The sequence below is a fragment of the Sapajus apella genome, unplaced genomic scaffold, assembly GCF_009761245.1.
Source record: "Sapajus apella isolate SASKATOON/1434 unplaced genomic scaffold, GSC_monkey_1.0 scaffold1, whole genome shotgun sequence".
In the NCBI taxonomy this organism is placed as follows: domain Eukaryota; kingdom Metazoa; phylum Chordata; class Mammalia; order Primates; family Cebidae; genus Sapajus; species Sapajus apella.
In genome coordinates, this window is record NW_022436941.1 from 60449506 (window position 1) to 60467677 (window position 18172).

The following is an 18172-nucleotide window of genomic DNA, read 5'->3' on the forward strand; positions in this document are numbered from 1 at the left end:
AACTAAAACAGATTTACAAGAAAAGACAACAAGCCCATTCAAAAGTGGGCAAAGGATATGAACAGATGCTTTAAAAAACAAGACATACATGAAGCCAACAAACATATGAAAAAATGCTCATCATCACTGGTCATTAGAGAAATGTAAATCAAAACTACATTGAGATACCAACTCATGCCAGTTTGAATGGTGTTCATTAAAAAATCTGAAGACAACAGATGCTGGAGAGGATGTGGAGAAATAGGAACACTTTTACACTGTTGGTGGGAGTGTAAACTAGTTCAACCATTGTGGAAGACAGTGTGACCATTCCTCAAGGACCTAGAAATAGAAATTCCATTTGACCCAGCAATCACATTACTGGGTATATATCCAAAGGATTATAAATTGTTCTACTATAAGGACACATGTACATGAATGTTCATTGCAGCACTGTTTACAATAGCAAAGACCTGGAACCAACCCAAATGCCCATCGATGATAGACTGGACAGGGAAAATATGGCACATATACACTATGGAATATTATGCAGCCTTCAAAAATGATGAGTTCGTGTCCTTTGTAGGGACATGGATGAACCTGGAAACCATCATTCTCAGCAAACTGACACAAGAACAGAAAATCAAACACCACATGTTCTCACTCATAGGTGGGTGCTGAACAATGAGAACACATGGACACAGGGAGGGGAGCATCACACACTGGGGTCTGTCGGGGGGAAACAGGGGAGGGACAGCAAGGGGTGGGGAGTTGGGGAGAGATAGCATGGGGGGAAATGCCAGATATAGGTGATGGGGAGGAAGGCAGCAAATCACACTGCCATGTGTGTATCTATGCAACAATCTTGCATGTTCTTCACATGTACCCCAAAACCTAAAATGCAATAAAGTAAAAATTTAAAAAAAAAAACTGAAAAAGATGAGGACGCCTAAAAGCAGCTACAAGTAAATAGTAATTCCATCTATCCTTAAGAAATCCTCTAAGCCAGGCATGGTGGGTCAAGCCTATAATCCAAGCACTTTGGGAGACCAAGGCAGAAGGATCAATCTTTGGACAATTAAGCACTTTCTGAAATAAGTTCGACTGGCTACGCTTCTATTTGGAAACTGTTCTTTAAAATGATGTAAGGCTTAAGTGAAAAATGATCACTTTCCATCTCCAGGTAAACAAGGAAATTTCGGTTATTATTAAATAAAATAAAGTATAATTTCCTAACAATATGAATCATGAAATCCATGAGCCCAGGAGTTTGAAACCAGCTTAGGCAACACAGTGAGACCCTATCTCTACAAAAATTAGAAAGATTAGCTTGGCCTGGTGATGCATACCTGTCACCCCCAGGTACTCAGAAGGCTGAGCCTGGGAGGGCTCATCACTGTACCACTGCACTCCAATTTGGGCAAGACCTTGTCTCAAAAAGAAAAAAAAAGAAGAAAAGAAATAACCAGTTTTTAGTGATCATTCACACTACAGAAAGAAAGATTATTTGCTTTAAAATTTCAATGAAGAATTTCTTTAAGGCTGGACACGGTGGCTCATGCCTGTAATTCCAGCCCTTTGGGAGGCCAAGGCAGGTGGATCCCTTGAGGTCAGGAGCTTGAGATCAGCCTAGACAACATGGTGAAACCCTGTCTCTACTAAAAATACAAAAATTAACTGGGCATGGTGGCAGGCACCTGTAATCCCAGCTACTCAGGAGGCTAAGGCAGGACAATCGCTTGAACCCAGGAGGTGGAGGTTGCAATGAACTGCACTCCAGCCCAGCCTGGGTGACAGAAAAAGACTCCACCCCCGGCTCCAAAAAAGAATTTCTTCAAAAGGGAGCTTCCCCACTATAGTTATGTGTTTAAGAAAAATACATGCTGCTTCAGATAGGACAAGGGGGTTCTGAATTTAAACTAATATTTTAGAAAGTACATAAAGAGCAACCCAAAATTCAAAGAGAAAGAAAGCAGCCGTAAAATTACAAACTAAGTCCATAGAATAGCAGTTAAACTGATAACATCCATCTTTTTAATAAATACATTTTTGGGTTACAAATATTTACTGTTGCTTGTGTACCTATATAGAGGGAAGATGTATTAAATATTTTAGGTTGATATCTTATTCTGAGCCTCTAATAATCAAATGTATGACCTATTAATTCCTGAAAACATTTTCCAAATGATTTTTAAATGTTGATCCTTTAGAAGACATGTAATCTTTCATTTCTCTTCAAGTTAAAAAAAAAAATTAAATGGAAAACCCCTTGAAAAACATCTGAGAAGTCTCACCACTTCTATTCATAGAACTGTCTATAAAAGTGGCAAAAATATCTTTTGCCAGGTTCCACCATTTTTTCTGAGGCTGTCCCATAATATCTTATTTGATCTTCAAAGTCTGAAATTTCGACAATTAAGCAATTTCTGGAATAAGTTAGACTAGCTAACCTTCTATTTGGAAACTGTTCTTTGAAATGATGAAAAGTTTAAATCAAAGATGACTACTTTCCATCTCCAGGTAAACAGAAATTTAGGTTATTAAAAGAGATTAAGCATAATTGCCTAATAATATGAATTATGAGATCCTAGAAATATATGTTAAGGTTACAAGGAAAAGAAAAATTGATAGAGAATACTTTTGCCTGAAAAGAAGTACAACTAAGTGATATCTTGAAGTTTCTGCAAAGCTAACTTAATTGCAGGCAGGTCACCACTGAGATAGGGAATACTTTTTCCTGAAAAGAAAAACTAAGCGATATCTTGAAGTTTCTGCAAAGCTATCCTAATTGTAGTCGGGTCGCCATTAATCAGGTGATGTATGTTAAAGACTGATCATAAAATTTCCTTTAACTATATCTGACTTCAGTAGATTTTAAAAGTTTTGAAATCAACATAAGTATCTAAAATAAAGTAGAGGTACTATAACGAAGTGGCTAAGAGCATGAGCTTTGAAGTCTGAAGGGTATGAAGCATCACCCTTCTATTAGCTGCATGAATTTAATCAAGTTACCTAGCTTTCCTCAGCTTTGTCATTTATAATATAAGGAAAGGGAAAATACTCGGATGTTGTAAGGATTTATTAACTGTTTAGTATATGTCATGTATCATTATTATTGCACATTTATACAATGCAGTGTGGTTACCTCTTAAAACTTTTCATGTATTATTTTCAAATTAACTTTCCTGTGTTTTCAAAATTCAAGTAATGTCAACTTTAAAGCAATGTTTTATAACCATTAGAAAAAAATCACCAAAATTTCAATTTTTTTTTTTTTTTTTTTTTTTTTAGACAGAGTCTCACTCTGTTGCACAGGCTGGAGTGCAGTGGTGTGATCTCGGCTCACTGCAACCTCTGCCTCCTGGGTTCAAGCAATTCTTCTGCTGCAGCCTCCCGAGTAGCTGCGACTACAGGAGCAACATGGTGAAACCCTGTCTCTACTAAAAATAAAAAAATCACGCCCAACTAATTTTTGTATTTTTAGTAGAGACAGGGTTTCACCATGTTGGCGAGGATGGTCTCGATCTCCTTACTTCTCGATCCACCCGCCTTGGCCTCCCAAAGTGCTGGGATTACAGGCGTGAGCCATTGCACCCGGCCAAATCTTTTCAAAGGTATTCATTTATAGCCTGTTTCAGGTAATTGATCAATCCCTTCGCCACGTTAGGTCAATTTTTAAAAAGAAAAAGTTGTGCGGTGGCTCACGCCTGTAATCCCAGCACTTTGGGAGGCCGAGGCGGGTGGATCACGAGGTCAATTGATCGAGACCATCCTGGTCAACAAGGTGAAACCCCGTCTCTACTAAAAATACAAAAATTAGCTGGGCATGGTGGCGCACGCCTGTAGTCCCAGCTACTCGGGAGGCTGAGGCAGAAGAATTGCTTGAACCCGGGAGGCAGAGGTTGCAGTGAGCCGAGATCGCGCCATTGCACTCCAGCCTGGGTAACAAGAGCAAAACTCCGTCTCAAAAAAAAAAAAAGAAAGAAAAAAAAAAAAAAAAAAGAAAAAGTTGTTATAGATATGTGTGTATAGTTGTCCCCTGGTATTCCCAAGCAACTGCTTCCAGAGCTCCAAAGGATGCTCAAGTTCCTTATATGAAATGGTGAAGTATTTACTTATAACCTAGGTACATCCTCCAATATATTTTAAATCATCTCTAGATTACTTATAATACCTAATACAATGTAAACTCCAACTAAACAGTTATGTTTTTTATTTGTATTATTTTTTATTTTTCCTGAATATTTTTGAGTGTGGTCGGTTGAATCCATGGATGAATAACTCACAGATACAGATGGCCAACTATATATATACAGGAACACCTCGTTTTGTTGCGTTTCACTTTACTGTACAAATTGAAAGTTGACAGCAATGCTGCTGCATCTGACAAGTCTATCAGCAGTGCCATTTTTCCAGCAGCATGTGCTCACTTCAGATCTCTGTGTTCCATTCTGGTAATTCTCATATTTCAGACTTTTTCATTATTATATGTTATAGTGATCTGTTAACAGTAATCTTTGATGTTACTACTGTAACTGTTTGGGTGTACCACAAATGGTATCTACATAAGACTGCAAACTTAATCAATAAATGTCATGTGTATTCTGACTGTTCCACTGATGGGCAATTCCTCTGTCTCTTTCCCCTTCCTTGGCCCTCCCTATTCTCTGAGACTCAATAATACTGAAATTAGGCCAATTAATAACCCTACACTGGCCCTCCAAGTGAAAGGAAGAGTCACACATCTCTCACTTTAAAGAAAAAGCAAGAAATGACTACACTTAGTGAGGAAGTCATGTTGAAAGTCAATACAAGCCAAAAGGTAGGCCTCTTGCACCAATGACATCCAGGCTCTGAATGCAAAGGAAAAGTTCTTGAGGGAAATTAAAAGTACTACCCCAGTGAACACATCAATGATGTAAAAAAAAATAAAAAAAGGAAAACAGCCTTATTGCTGATATGGAGAAAGGTTTATTGGTCTGCATAGATCAAACCAGCCACAATATTCATTTAAGCCAACACCTAACCAGAGCAAGGCCCTAACTCTCTTCAATTCTATGAAGGATGAGAGAGGTGAGGAAGCTGCAAAAGAAAAGTTGGAAGGTAGCAGAGGCTAGTTATGAGGTTTTAGGAAAGATGCTATTTACATAACATAAAATCACAAAGTGAAGCAGCAAGTGCTTATGGAGAAGCTATAGCAAGTTATACAGAAGTTATCTAGCAAAGATAATGTGGCTACACTGAACAAAGATTTTTCAGTGTAGATGAAACAGCCTTCTATTAGAAGATGCTATCTAGAATCTTCATAGCTACAGAGGAGACATCAATGCCTGGCTTCAACGTTTCAAAGGACAAGCTGGTGACTTTAAGTTGAAGCCAATACTAATTTACCATGCCAAAATCCCAGGGCCCTTAAGAATTATGCTAAATTTACTCTGCCAGTTCTCTATAAATGGAACAATAAAGTCTCAATGACAACACATCTCTTTCCAGCACAGTACACTGAGTATTTTAAGCCCACTCCTGAGACCTACTACCACCGCTCATTGACAATGCACCTAATCACTGAAGAGCTCTGATGGAGATGTACAAAAACATTAATGTTTTCATGCCTGCTAACACAACATCTATTCTACCAACGGATCAAGGAGCAATTTTCATTTTCAAGTCTCATTATTTAAGACATACATTTCACAAGGTTATAACTACCATGGATAGTGATTCTGCTGATGAATCTGGACAAAGTACACTGAAAACCTTCTGGAAAGGAGTCACCATTCTAGATATTGTTAAGAGCATTCATGATTCATGGGAGGTCAAAATATCAACATTAACAGAAGTTTTAGAAGAAGTTAACTCCAACTCTTTTAGATAACCTTGGGAGGTTCAAGACTTCAGTGGAGAAAGTAACTGCAGTTGTGGTAGAAATAGCAAGAGAATTAGAATTAGCAGTGGAACCTGAAGATATTACTGAATTGCTGCAATTTCATGATAAAACTTTAACAGATGAAGTTCTTCTGCTTCTTATGGATGGGCAAAGAAAAGCAGTTTCTTGAGATAGAATCTACTCCTGGTGAAGATGCTGTGAATCTTGTTGAAATGACAACAAAATACCAGTATTGCTTGTATCAACCATATAACTTTTCTAAGACTTAGTTTTTTCATCAGTGAAAGAGGGATAATACTTTCAAGTGTGTAAACAAAGGATTTAGAACATTACATAAATTTAGCTGGTAAAGTAGTGGCAGGGTTTGAGAGGACTGACTTCAATTTTGAAGGAAGTTCTACTATAAGTAAAATGCTAGCAAAGACCATCATACACTATAGAGAAATCTTTTGTTAAGAAGAGTCAATCAATGTGGGAAACTTTACCACTGTCTTATTTTCAGAAATTGCCATGACCACCCCAACCTTCAGCAACCACCACCTTGATCAGTCAGGAGCCATCAATATCAAAGCAAGAATCTCCACAACTCCTGCTGAAAGCTCAGCCCATCATTAGCATTTTGTAGCAATAAAGTATTTGTAAACAAAGGTATGTACATTTTTTAGACATAATGTTATTACACACTTAACAGACTACAAGATAGCATAAACATAACTTTTACATGTACTGGGAAACCAAAAACTTTAAGTGACTCACTTTATTGTGGTAGCCTGGAACCAAATCTACAATACTTCAAAGGTGTGTCTGCACAGGCTACAAACCTGTACAGCATGTTACTGTGCTGAATACTGTAGGCAACTGTTACACAATAACTATGTGTATATATAAACATATCTAAAAATAGAAAAGGTACACTAAAAATATGGTATAAAAGATTAAAAAAACAGTATACCCTTACCATAAATGGAGCTTGCAGAAGTGGAAGTTGCTGGGTGAGTCAGTGAGTGAGTAGTGATGAATGTGAAGGCCCAGAACATTACTATAAACTACTGTAGATTTCATAAATACTGTACACTTAGGCTACCCTGTTTATTTTAAAATTTTTCTTTCTTCAATAATAAACCTTAGCTTTCTTTAACTTTTTTGAGACAGAGTCTCACAATGTCACCTGGGCTGGAATGCAATGGTACATTCTTGGCTCACCGCAACCTCGGCCTTCCAGGTTCACGCAATTCTCCTGCCTCGGCCTCCAAAGATGCTGGGGTTACAGGCACACGCCACTACACTCAGCTAATTTTTTGTATTTTTAGTAGAGACGGGATTTCACTATGTTGGCCAGACTGGTCTTGAACTCCTGACCTTGTGATCTACCGCCTCAGACTCCAAAAGTGCTGGGATTACAGGCATGAGCCACCATGCCCTGCCTATTTTTAAAACCTTTTAACTTTTAGGCTGTTGTGTAACAACACAGCTTAAAACACAAACACATTATGCAATGATATAAAAATATTTTCTTTCTTTATATCCTTATTCTATAAACTTTTCTTCTATTTTAAATTTTTTTTCCTTAAACTTTTTTGTTAAAAACAAAAGCACAAACATACAAATCAGCCTAGGCCTGATCATCACTATCACTGTCTTCCGCCTCCACATCTTGTCCTAGTCTTTGGGGACACCATCATGCACAGAGTTGCCATTTCCTATAATAACAATGACTTCTGGAATTCTCTTGAAGGACCTACCTGAGGCCGCTTTATAGTTAGCTTGTTTTTTAAATAAGCATACTGAGCACACTCTGAAATAATGATAAAAGGTATAGTACAGCAAAACCAAGTGACAAGAATTTTTCAGCTCTATTACCATCTTATGAGATGACTATCATGTATGTGGTCTGTCATGAACCAAAACATCATCATGCAGCACATTACTGTATATGTATAATTTAAGGTGTTTTTAACACAACTACACAGAAAAGCTCTATATTCTCAGAATTCCTTATTTCCATACTATTAAAAAGAAGGGCGTTATTTTCTTGCAACTCTCTTCTGTTAACATAAATGTTTTCCTAGAGTATGAAGATACTTTTAGGGAAGGAAAAAATAGCTAAAAAATACAAGCTGTATTGATAAATCTACCTAGCATAAATTTAATTTACCTTATAATAATATGCTTGCCTTAAAATAAAGATCCTTTCATAAGCTTAATCTGTTTATATATTTAACTTTCTCAGCTTCGTTTCTTTAACTGAATAGTAAATACTCTGCCCTCTATCAGTTATGTTGTTTTTAAGTCAGTAAGAATTTAGTAATAATCAGTAATTCTGTACTATAATATAGTTTTTAGAGATGCTGATAGCCTTCTATCCCTTTCATATCATAACTGAATTGAAATATACCAATTTTTAAAATATTTAAAATTTATCATAAATTTTGAAAATATGAAAATTACTAAAAAGCATAGTATATTGAGTAACAAATTTATTCCATTCCAAAATTGTTTTATTTTAAAAACAAAACCCTATTTTATATTAGAGAAGCTGGAAATTTAAAGAGCCCTGTGGTTTCCTTTGTAAAGTAACCAAGTTGTTTTTTTGTTGTTGTTGCTGTTAATTAAAACGGTAAGTCAGTCTCAAACTTATTTATACAAGCTGAAATTCTGCCATAACTGCCGTCATTAAACAAAGGTATATCTGTATAGGAACAATCAGATGTATAAAAATAAAATGTAATAAGCAACAGAAATTAGATAAAATGTTAGTGAATACTACTGTAATTTTCCCTCCCCCAAGAAACAGTACAATGGAAAAATTATTAGTACCACTTGGATCAATCATGTCATTTCTAAAACAATTTCTTCATCGGTGAAAGAAGGATAATACCTTGCAAGTTTATTTGTTCAAGACTTTTCAAATTGTATATAAAATGTACAGTGTACTGACATATAATAGATACTAAATAAACGATGGTTATTATTAATAGGAAACGAGCTGATTTGTCTGTTCCATCAGACGGACCATTAAAAATGTTTCTGTTGACCAGAACAAAAAACAAACCAAAACAAAAACAAAAAATCTGTGTAAGAGGAGATAGTAAGTCCCTATCCATGTAAACATCAATCTTAAAGATAAATTATTTAAATATTTATGGTGGCAATGTAACCATATGTGAATGCAAATTAGGAGATTCCTAATCTGGCAGGTTTTGCTATTAGTATTTTTTAAGGCCTTGGGGCTAAATCTATTTCCCCATTACAGGTATAGAAATAAACTTAGAAGCAAAACAGATGGAGAGCGTAAGGCCAGAGGTAGTGGATACAAACAGAAGTCAGGACTCTGTCATGGGAGAAAGCTAGATAATGAGAAAAACACAGAAGTGAAAATGGGACCATTAGTAAGAACCTGAGTATTATAAAAGCATTACCTCTGGCCCCAACCACCATACACTGATACTTCGCCAGCCTCCTGTATTAGTAAAAAGGGCTTCATGTAGCATAGAGTTTTAAGTGATAGTGCTGCAGAAGCATTTTTCAATACACAATAATAAACTATTTTAGGGATAAGTTTAACTATCAGCTCCTTTGCTAAAGAACATATGCAGCTCTTTCCATACTGACACTGGGTCTTAAAGCAAGGTATGGCTGAGTCAATAAAATGAAATATGACCTTTCAGGATGAAGTAAAGAGTCAGTACTTTATGGAGAGAGGAAAACATTCAAAATTAAGGCCAATAGGCTGTGTGTAGTGGCTCATGCCTGTAACCCCAGCACTTTGGGAGTCCAAGGCAGGAGGATCACTTGAGGCCAGGAATTTGAGACCAGCCTGGGCATCACAGCAAGACCATCTCTACAAAAAATATAAATACACAGAAATATTAAAAAGAATAAGGCCAAAAAGTTCAAGTGACTTCTATTTCTGTACTTTGATTCTTTCATTTCTCATAATGTTTAAGAGAGCATAAAGACTAATCCTTAGATATACTGGAAACTCATGATAATAATTCTTCATTATAGCAGAAGGATTGGGGAGGAATAACATTTGGAGAAATACCTAACATAGGTGACGGGGGGATGGATGCAGCAAACCACCATAGTATGTGTATACCTATGTAACAATCCTACATGATCTGCACATGTAACCCAGAACTTGAAGTATAATAATAATAATAATAAAAGGAAGGTGAGATAGCAAGATTCTAAAAGGCTCTTGTTATATAGTCTCTTCTAGTAGATGACCTTCCACAAAATGGGAGATCTCCATTATGGTAAGGCTTTATTAAAATGAACCTTTATTATCCAGCAATTTGCATGTGTGCATTACAATAGTAACGTATGTTCAAAACCAAGAACATCAGTTCTTCTCAATTATCAGATATTAAACTACATTTCATTGATGTTCCACGTCAAGCAAATTTGTTTTATTTTGTGTGACACAATAAATAGGTTTTTGAAAATTAATCTTCTAGGCTGGTGATACTTCCCTTTGTAAGATGACCATTTAGTAAGTTTAGAAGGCATCTCTTCTTGTAAGCATATGAAACCAACATGTAAAAATTATGTGGTTTCAGAGTAGTCAAACATTCTAAACAAGTAGCTTAAATATATTTCCAAATAAACGCAGGAAAAAGGATGACTATGGAGGAAAACACTAACGGTAGGACTATAAAACAAAGAAACAGAGAATCCTGGAGAAAGAACACATGAAAACTGAAAAAGAAACACAAGGATTCTTGTAGATTACGAATACGTATATAAGCTATGTGTCTCTAAACTCTAAGTATATACTAGATTTTTTTCTAGTAGTCACACATCATTTCTTGAATATTTCCAATTAATGTCAGCAGGATTCATAGTATTACACAGACAAGAATAGTGTACTAATATTACCTGTTTTAGTTTATTACTTGGCAAGATCAAAATAAAGATAAAAAGATTATCCAATTGTTCAACTTCTTTTCCCCATGCTTTTCAAAGTTAAATATACTGGGCTAAAAAATGTCTGAGTTACTAACTAAAGAAATGCTGTGAAGCTGTATTTTAAAATAGTAGGAAGAAAACTAGAATAAGGCCAAATGGGCCTTAACCAACTGAGGATATTTAATATCCATTAGTGATAATCTTGAGCATCATGCAAAACAAATTCCACCATTAAAACAACTGACCAGACTGTCTGCCAATAACAAAATAACGTATGAGAGTTTTCTGAAAAAGTATACGAAACATTTTAAAAGTTCTCCTGGTAAATGCCTCAGCCTATATAGAAAATATTATCATGTACTTAGCCTTACTACTTTTATAGTTACATTAATACTACTTATAATAGTTCTACATACACTTGACATAAAATGTATTATAATAATTTATAAGAAACACTTACTGGGTAAATTTTTTGGAGGGATGGAAGGATGGGTTCAGGTAGGGCTATAAAAAGAAAAAGTTTAAAGCTTCCGTGATTCACATGATTCATTTTACAATGCAATAATTTGTCAGCTACATCCCAGGTATGAGACTATAAGGATTTATGCTAAAACTCAACAGTTTTCAAATATTTCATGAAATTAATTCTGATCCATAAAAGTTTGTATTTAAAACATAAGTTGAAAAATTAAGGTTTTATTAATACACTATATATATATATATCCCTATGTAAACCAGTGTTCCTCACATGGTTTTAGAATAACAGGCTATCAATAAAGGGACACATGTAAGTTGTCCAACATCAGACATACACACAAAATAACCAAGACAAGGATTGCTTTACAGATACTGAATGGACATTATTAAGATGGATGTAGCAATCAAAAACTACAATTTTTAAAATATAGCTCAGTGACACTAGGAGAGAAAAACAGTTCTCTTATAACTGCCCCTTTATTATATAATTTCCACTGACAAACAATACCAAAATTAAAATTGTTCCAGGAAACTGATATATTGCAAACAACAAAAAATCAAACTGAAAAAAAAATCTTTAACCTCATTACTACACGTTTTAAAGAATGTTCGGCAAAAGTTAAAGATCTAAGTGCATATAGCAGATTAGAAATCTAATCTGCTATAAAATAAAATTTCATACAAATAAATCATTACCCTCATGTTACCACCATATTTTTATCATCCTTCACCATTCAATCATTTTAAATAAATTCAGTCTCACTAAATGCATTAACAGTAATTTTACATTGTTTTAATATGAAAAAAATATGAAAAGGTAAAGTGCCTAATATTCATAATATAAGAAATACTGTACAACAATGCCTAATATTCATAAGAAATAACTGTAAAATATAATGAGTATGGTAAAACACAAGTAATCCATTTTCAAACTTAAGAATTATAAAGTATTTAAGAATTAGGAATACACTATGTATAACTTAACTACACAAACTCAGTAACAAAGCATACTAACTCACTTTCAATGTGTGATTTAGCAAAAACTTTAAAAAATGTCTTCTGAAATATATTAATGTATATATAGTGAACCATTATGACCAACTTACATGGTCTCCAACTATAATTACAAGGGTATAAATTTTTACTACATAGTACAAAGTAGGATGCTTTATTTAAATTTCCGTTCTGTATCACATTTCATCGCCAAGTTGAAAACTGGTATAAAGAAAACTCCATAATATATCTGCATGTTCTCAGTATACAACTGAGAATATTAGTAGAAAACACTCAATCATTACTTACCAGACTCACTCTTAGGAAGTAAGGATATATATATTCCTTTCCCCTAAGAGGCATTCAAACACTCAACATTCTAGAAGACCTGCCAAGTAAAAACTCAAACTCCACTCACTTCAATTCTAATGTCTCTAGATATATAACACTTTTTAATGGCTTTCTAGCAATTTTGGTTATAATACAGAAGTCAAATTGGAAAATCTTACAAGAAATTAGTTTACTTTAAAACTTATATTCCTTTCCCATTGAATATCCTAATATACTAAAAGTATAATAAAACAAAGGATAAAGAAAAGATTATAGAGAATTAGAATAAGGCTGGGCGAGGTGGTTCACATGCGTAATCACAGCACTTTGGGAGGCCAAGGCGGGTGGATGACAAGGTTAGGAGTTCGAGACCAGCATGACCAACAAGGTGAAACCCCATCTCTACAAAAAATACAAAAATTTTCTGGGCATGGTGGCACACGCCTGTAATCCCAGCTACTCAGGAGGCTGACACAGGAGAATCTCTTGAACCCAGGAGGCGGAGGTTGCAGTGAGCCAAGATCGTGTCATTGCACTGCAGCCTGGGCAACAGAGAAAGACTCTGTCTCAAACAAAAAAGAGAATTAGAATAAAGAAACTTTATCTCATTCTGGTACTATAACTAGAATGCTAGGAGAGAAAAACAAATACTAGCCACTGGTTGAGGATCTTTCAATGGACAAAAGAGCTTTTAGAACTCAGCAATTTAGAAGTTTTTGGAGACAGGATTATCATTAAGTAAATTATTTATCTTACGACATTAAAAGATTTATAAACACTAGGCATTAGAGAAGCAATTAGTGTAACGCAGCAGTTATTTATTAGCAATATCCTGATATTAGTTTCAATGAGTATACTAAGTATACTCATTGAGACTAACAGTTTTTAAAATGTGTATCTTACTCCAAAACGACATAAATTCTGGAAAAATCTAATCTATAATATCTATTTTAACTTCAGAATTTTGGACTACAAGTCGTCCTTTAAATTTCTCTCTCAAAAGCAAACTAAATACAAAACAAAAGCTCATTATTAGAGTACATGATTAATAAGTAATGCCTTGAATATAGCTAATCTACAAGATTTTACTTTGCCTGTAGCTTGCATGACAGCTTGCTGGTAGGGGCCCCACAAATTTATACCTATAAACTTTCCATATAGATATATCAAAAATTTAAATTTTAAGTAGCAGATCTTCAATTGTACTAAGAACATTAATTTTGAAAATGCAAGGACAATTTTATTTACTTATTTATTAATTTTTTTTTGAGACAGGGTCTCTGTCACCCAGACTGGAGTACAGTGGCACAATCTCAGCTCACTGCAGCCTCCACTTTCCAGATTCAAGCAATCCTTATGCCTCAGCCGCCACACTAGCTGGGATTACAAGTGTACACCACGACATCCAGCTAATTTTTGTATTTTAGTAGAGATGGGGATTTGCCATGTTGCTCAAGCTATGCAAGGACAATTTTAAAATGCCTACAAGAAAGCTCTGTGCCTAGGAATATGGTAAACATTCCATGAATATTCATTAATGTTATTATTTCTAGCCAATTGATGATCTTACCTTTTCATTATTTTTTATTTTTTTGAGACAGGGTTTCCCTCTCACTGCCCAGGCTGGAATGCAATGACGTGATCTATGCTCACTGCAACCTCCACCTCCTGGATTCAAGTGATTCGACTGCCTCAGCCTCCCAAATAGCTGGGATTACAGGTGCACACCACCATGCCTGACTAATTTTGTATTTTTAGTAAAGATGGGGTTTCATCATGTTGGTCAGGATGGTCTCGAACTCCTGATCTCAACTGATCCACCTGCTTTGGTCTCCCAAAGTGCTGGAATTAACAGGCATGAGCCACCGCACCCCGCCTCCTTTTTCATTAACTCTTAATCTTATATTATAATTAAAATCTCTTCTCAATTCCCCCTCATACTTTGATCAGTCATCTTCAAATATCTGTAATCAATTACTGAGTATTGAAATTTATTCTAGGAAATGTATTATCTTTTTAACCTTTCTACATATAGAGGACCTATTTCCTTTCTCTGTTTATGGCAAAAAAGATATTAAAGCATTAAAGAAGTTAAACAAAACATAAAGGTCATGTAATCCAATTGTTTGTGTTACAGGTGAGATTAAGGCCAGTGAGGTACAATAACTTGACCAAAGTCACAAAAACTAGTTTCTTGTGACAGAGCTGTAACTGCTCAATACACTTCGCAGACTCTTGCCTGCCCTTTTCCCTCACTGTTACGTGATACTGTCAAGAAAAGCAACTATCTATTTAAATCACTCTCATTTCTTCTAAGGAGGAGTAGCTTAAATTTGCCAGTATAGAACACATTAGCTCTGGGTAGCTGATGTCCTTCGAGAAAGACCTAGGAATGGCTGATTGCAGTGCCATTAATTACAAACCACTTCAGTAAATGGGACCACCCTGTAAAAAATCAAATGTTTGGCAAAATCTAAACTAAATTTTAATATGATTTTATTACAATGACAAAATAGTAATGTTTAATTTTTCTCTTTTGTTAACAGTCTCACTCTGCTGCCCAGACTGGAATGCAGTGGCATAATCATAGCTCACTGCAACCTCAAACTCCTGGGCTCAAACAATCCTCCCACCTCAGCCTCCTGAGTAGCTAGGCCCAATTAATTTTTTTATTTTTTATTTGTGTAGATGTGGGGGAATCTCATTATGTTGCCCAGACTGGTCTCAAACTCCTGGCCTCAAGCAATCCCCCTACCTCAGCCTCCCAAAGCACTTGAGATTACAGGCATGAGCCACTGTGCCTGGCCCTAATTTTTAAAAAAAAAAAAATTTATTTTTAAGACAGTTTTGCTATTTCATCCAGGCTGGAGTACAGTGGTGCAATCTCAGCATACGGCAACCTCTGCCTTCTGGTTTCAAGCGATTCTCCTGCCTCAGCCACCCAAGTGGCTGGGATAACAGGCACCCACCACCACACCCAGCTAGTTTTTGTATTTTTAGTAGAAACAGGATTTCAACATGTTGGCCAGGCTGCTCTCGAACTCCTGACTTCATTACTAGCCCACCTTGGCCTCACAAAATGCCGAGATTACAGGTGTGAGCCACCGCACCCAGCCTAATTTAAAATTTTTAATTTGCTTTCAACAGCACATTGGGGTACCTGTGATTAATGTACATTTATCTAAAGAAGTCTAATTTAAAATTTCTAAGGTAATCAGTAAAAATTAAGGAGTACAGCACATATTATGAATGTCCATGTATGATAAATGCTTTAGTCATATCTCATCTTTAAATCACAACTAAAACATAAATAGACATTGAATGGTGGTGAGAGCTACATATTTTTTATATTTTATAAGAAATCCTCCTATTCCATTTTTAGTGAAAGTAGACTGCAATCATAGGAGGACAGAGTTCACTGAAAAAATATGTTTAGGGTTCACCTAAATATACATATATTATAAAGTAACATTATGTCCGAGATTGACATATATTTTGTAAAACTGAACAAAAATGATTAATGACACATAAAGTAGTATCTAAAATAGCCAACATCATATGTTTCAAATTCTTTTAGGGGGAAAATCTATCATCAAACCAGTATATATTCAAGACTGGTCAGCAATAAAAATACACGTATTAAGATTAGCCTGAAAAATGTTAACACTAAAGAAGATTATCAAACCTCTCTGATAACTGATTCATAAAACTGATGACTGGCCCATTTAAACTATTTTGTCTCTCTTGATAATTCAAAAAAAATCATTTGAGACCAGTATCCAAAGGAAAATATATTCTCATATATTATAAAACATCTGCAAGTACAGTGAAGTATAGAGAACTTCACTATGACAGTCCATAAATAACCCCGATACAATTTTGGCATCTACCTTTCTAGTATTTGATGTAGATCTTATATTAGCGTATCACAATTAATTTAACCATTCCCCTGTTCTAGAAAATTTAGAGTTCTAATCTTTTATTATTTACATAACATAAAAAATAGCCTTATATGTAAATCCATATACTCACCACTCACTATTACATTAGAATAAATTTCTAGAAATGAAACAAGTGAAAGGATATAAACATAAATATTGCAACACTGCTTTCTAAAAGGGCTGTGCCAAATCAACACTCCCAGCATGACTGAGTATTCCATTCTGTAATTTTTTTAAACTGTCAATTTAAGAATATTAACCCTTATGTCTGTAATACATGTTCAGTGAACTTTTATAAATAATAGGACAGAGTTTAAGATTATATTCTCTGTCAAGAATGCAGAATGCCAATTTTACCCTAGGAGTATACCATAAAATTTTGATTGCCAAGAAGGGAAAAGGTTGACATACTATGAAGATTAAGAATATTAACATAAACACTTTGGTCAAACAATGGCACCCTATCTCCAGACAAAGGTGGGATGAAGATGTGTCTAAAGGTAGAATCAAGATTTTCTTGAGAACTAGCTGGCTCTAAGATTACTCCAATTAATATGAAAAAATGCTCCCCTAATTCTCCACCATAGGGGAAAGGTTACTAAGCTGTGATAAACTGAAAAAATTAAAACCTGCGTTTGTGTGCCAAAAGTGGGGGGGGGTGTAACAATTACACTGTTTTTTTGTGATGGTCTGTTCATTATTTTGAGATTCTATCATTCCTTTTTTGGTATTTTATGCACTATCTTTAAGAAGTAATGGTAGTAGAATAAAGAAGAAGAAAGAAAAAAAAGAAGTAATGGTAGTAATTGGTAGCAATTTTTTGGTTCCGATACATAGCAAATAAAAACTCTAGTCTGGTTCTTTTTTTTTTTTTTTTTTTTTTTGGAAATTACTATTTTGGAAATTACTATTCCTTGAAATCTAAAAGTCTGAGAACCATGTAATGAACAGGTAAAAGAAAATGTAAGAACATTATTTAAGAAAACCATGTTTTTGTAGAAGAAAAAAGAACATACACCCTTTATTCATTTGTCCCCAACTTTTGGAATTAAAAGACTTGAACTTGACATTTAATGTTTGGCTAAACATTTTTAAACCTTTGCAAAGAAAACAAAAGCCGAAAAAAATAAAATATTGACAATAACAATCTTTGAGTATGAAAATACACATGTATATTTTTCTGTCCACTTTAGTGTATTCTCAGGATTTTCTATGATATGTATGCACAACTTATTGAAAATGAATTTTAAAATGTAAAATAACTATCTTAATATCACTACATTTCAAGCATTATTTTAAACATAATACTTTTGAAACAAAACAGAGAATTCCTGACAACCAATCTTACCCCTGAACTGCTCTTTTTTAAGGCACTGGTAGGACAATCTTTGTTTCTGTCCCAATCACTTCTGTCTATCCTCCTATTAGTAGAAATGACTCACTTTAAAGAAATTCTTGGTCAGGTGCAGTGGCTCACGCCTGTAATCCCAGCACTTTGGGAGGCCAAGGTGGGCAGGTCACCTGAGGTCAGGGGTTAAAGACCAGCCTGGCCAATATGGTGAAAACCCATCTCTACTAAAAATACAAAAATTAGCTAGGTATGGTGGCAGACACCTGTAATTCCAGCTACTTGGGAGGCTGAGGCAGGAGAATC

The 18172-nt window shown here is 35.1% G+C and overlaps 1 protein-coding gene across 6 annotated transcripts in view; it reads right to left on the bottom strand.

Annotated features, from left to right (window-relative positions):
- TENT2 (terminal nucleotidyltransferase 2) overlaps window positions 1–18172 on the bottom strand; it is an 82293-nt gene that overhangs the window by 16546 nt on the left and 47575 nt on the right. For all 6 annotated transcript variants that reach the window (XM_032277336.1, XM_032277334.1, XM_032277345.1 and 3 more), the window contains exon 12: window positions 11238–11281. In XM_032277336.1, coding sequence (XP_032133227.1) covers window positions 11238–11281 — 44 coding nt within the window. The remainder of the gene's footprint in view (window positions 1–11237; window positions 11282–18172) is intronic.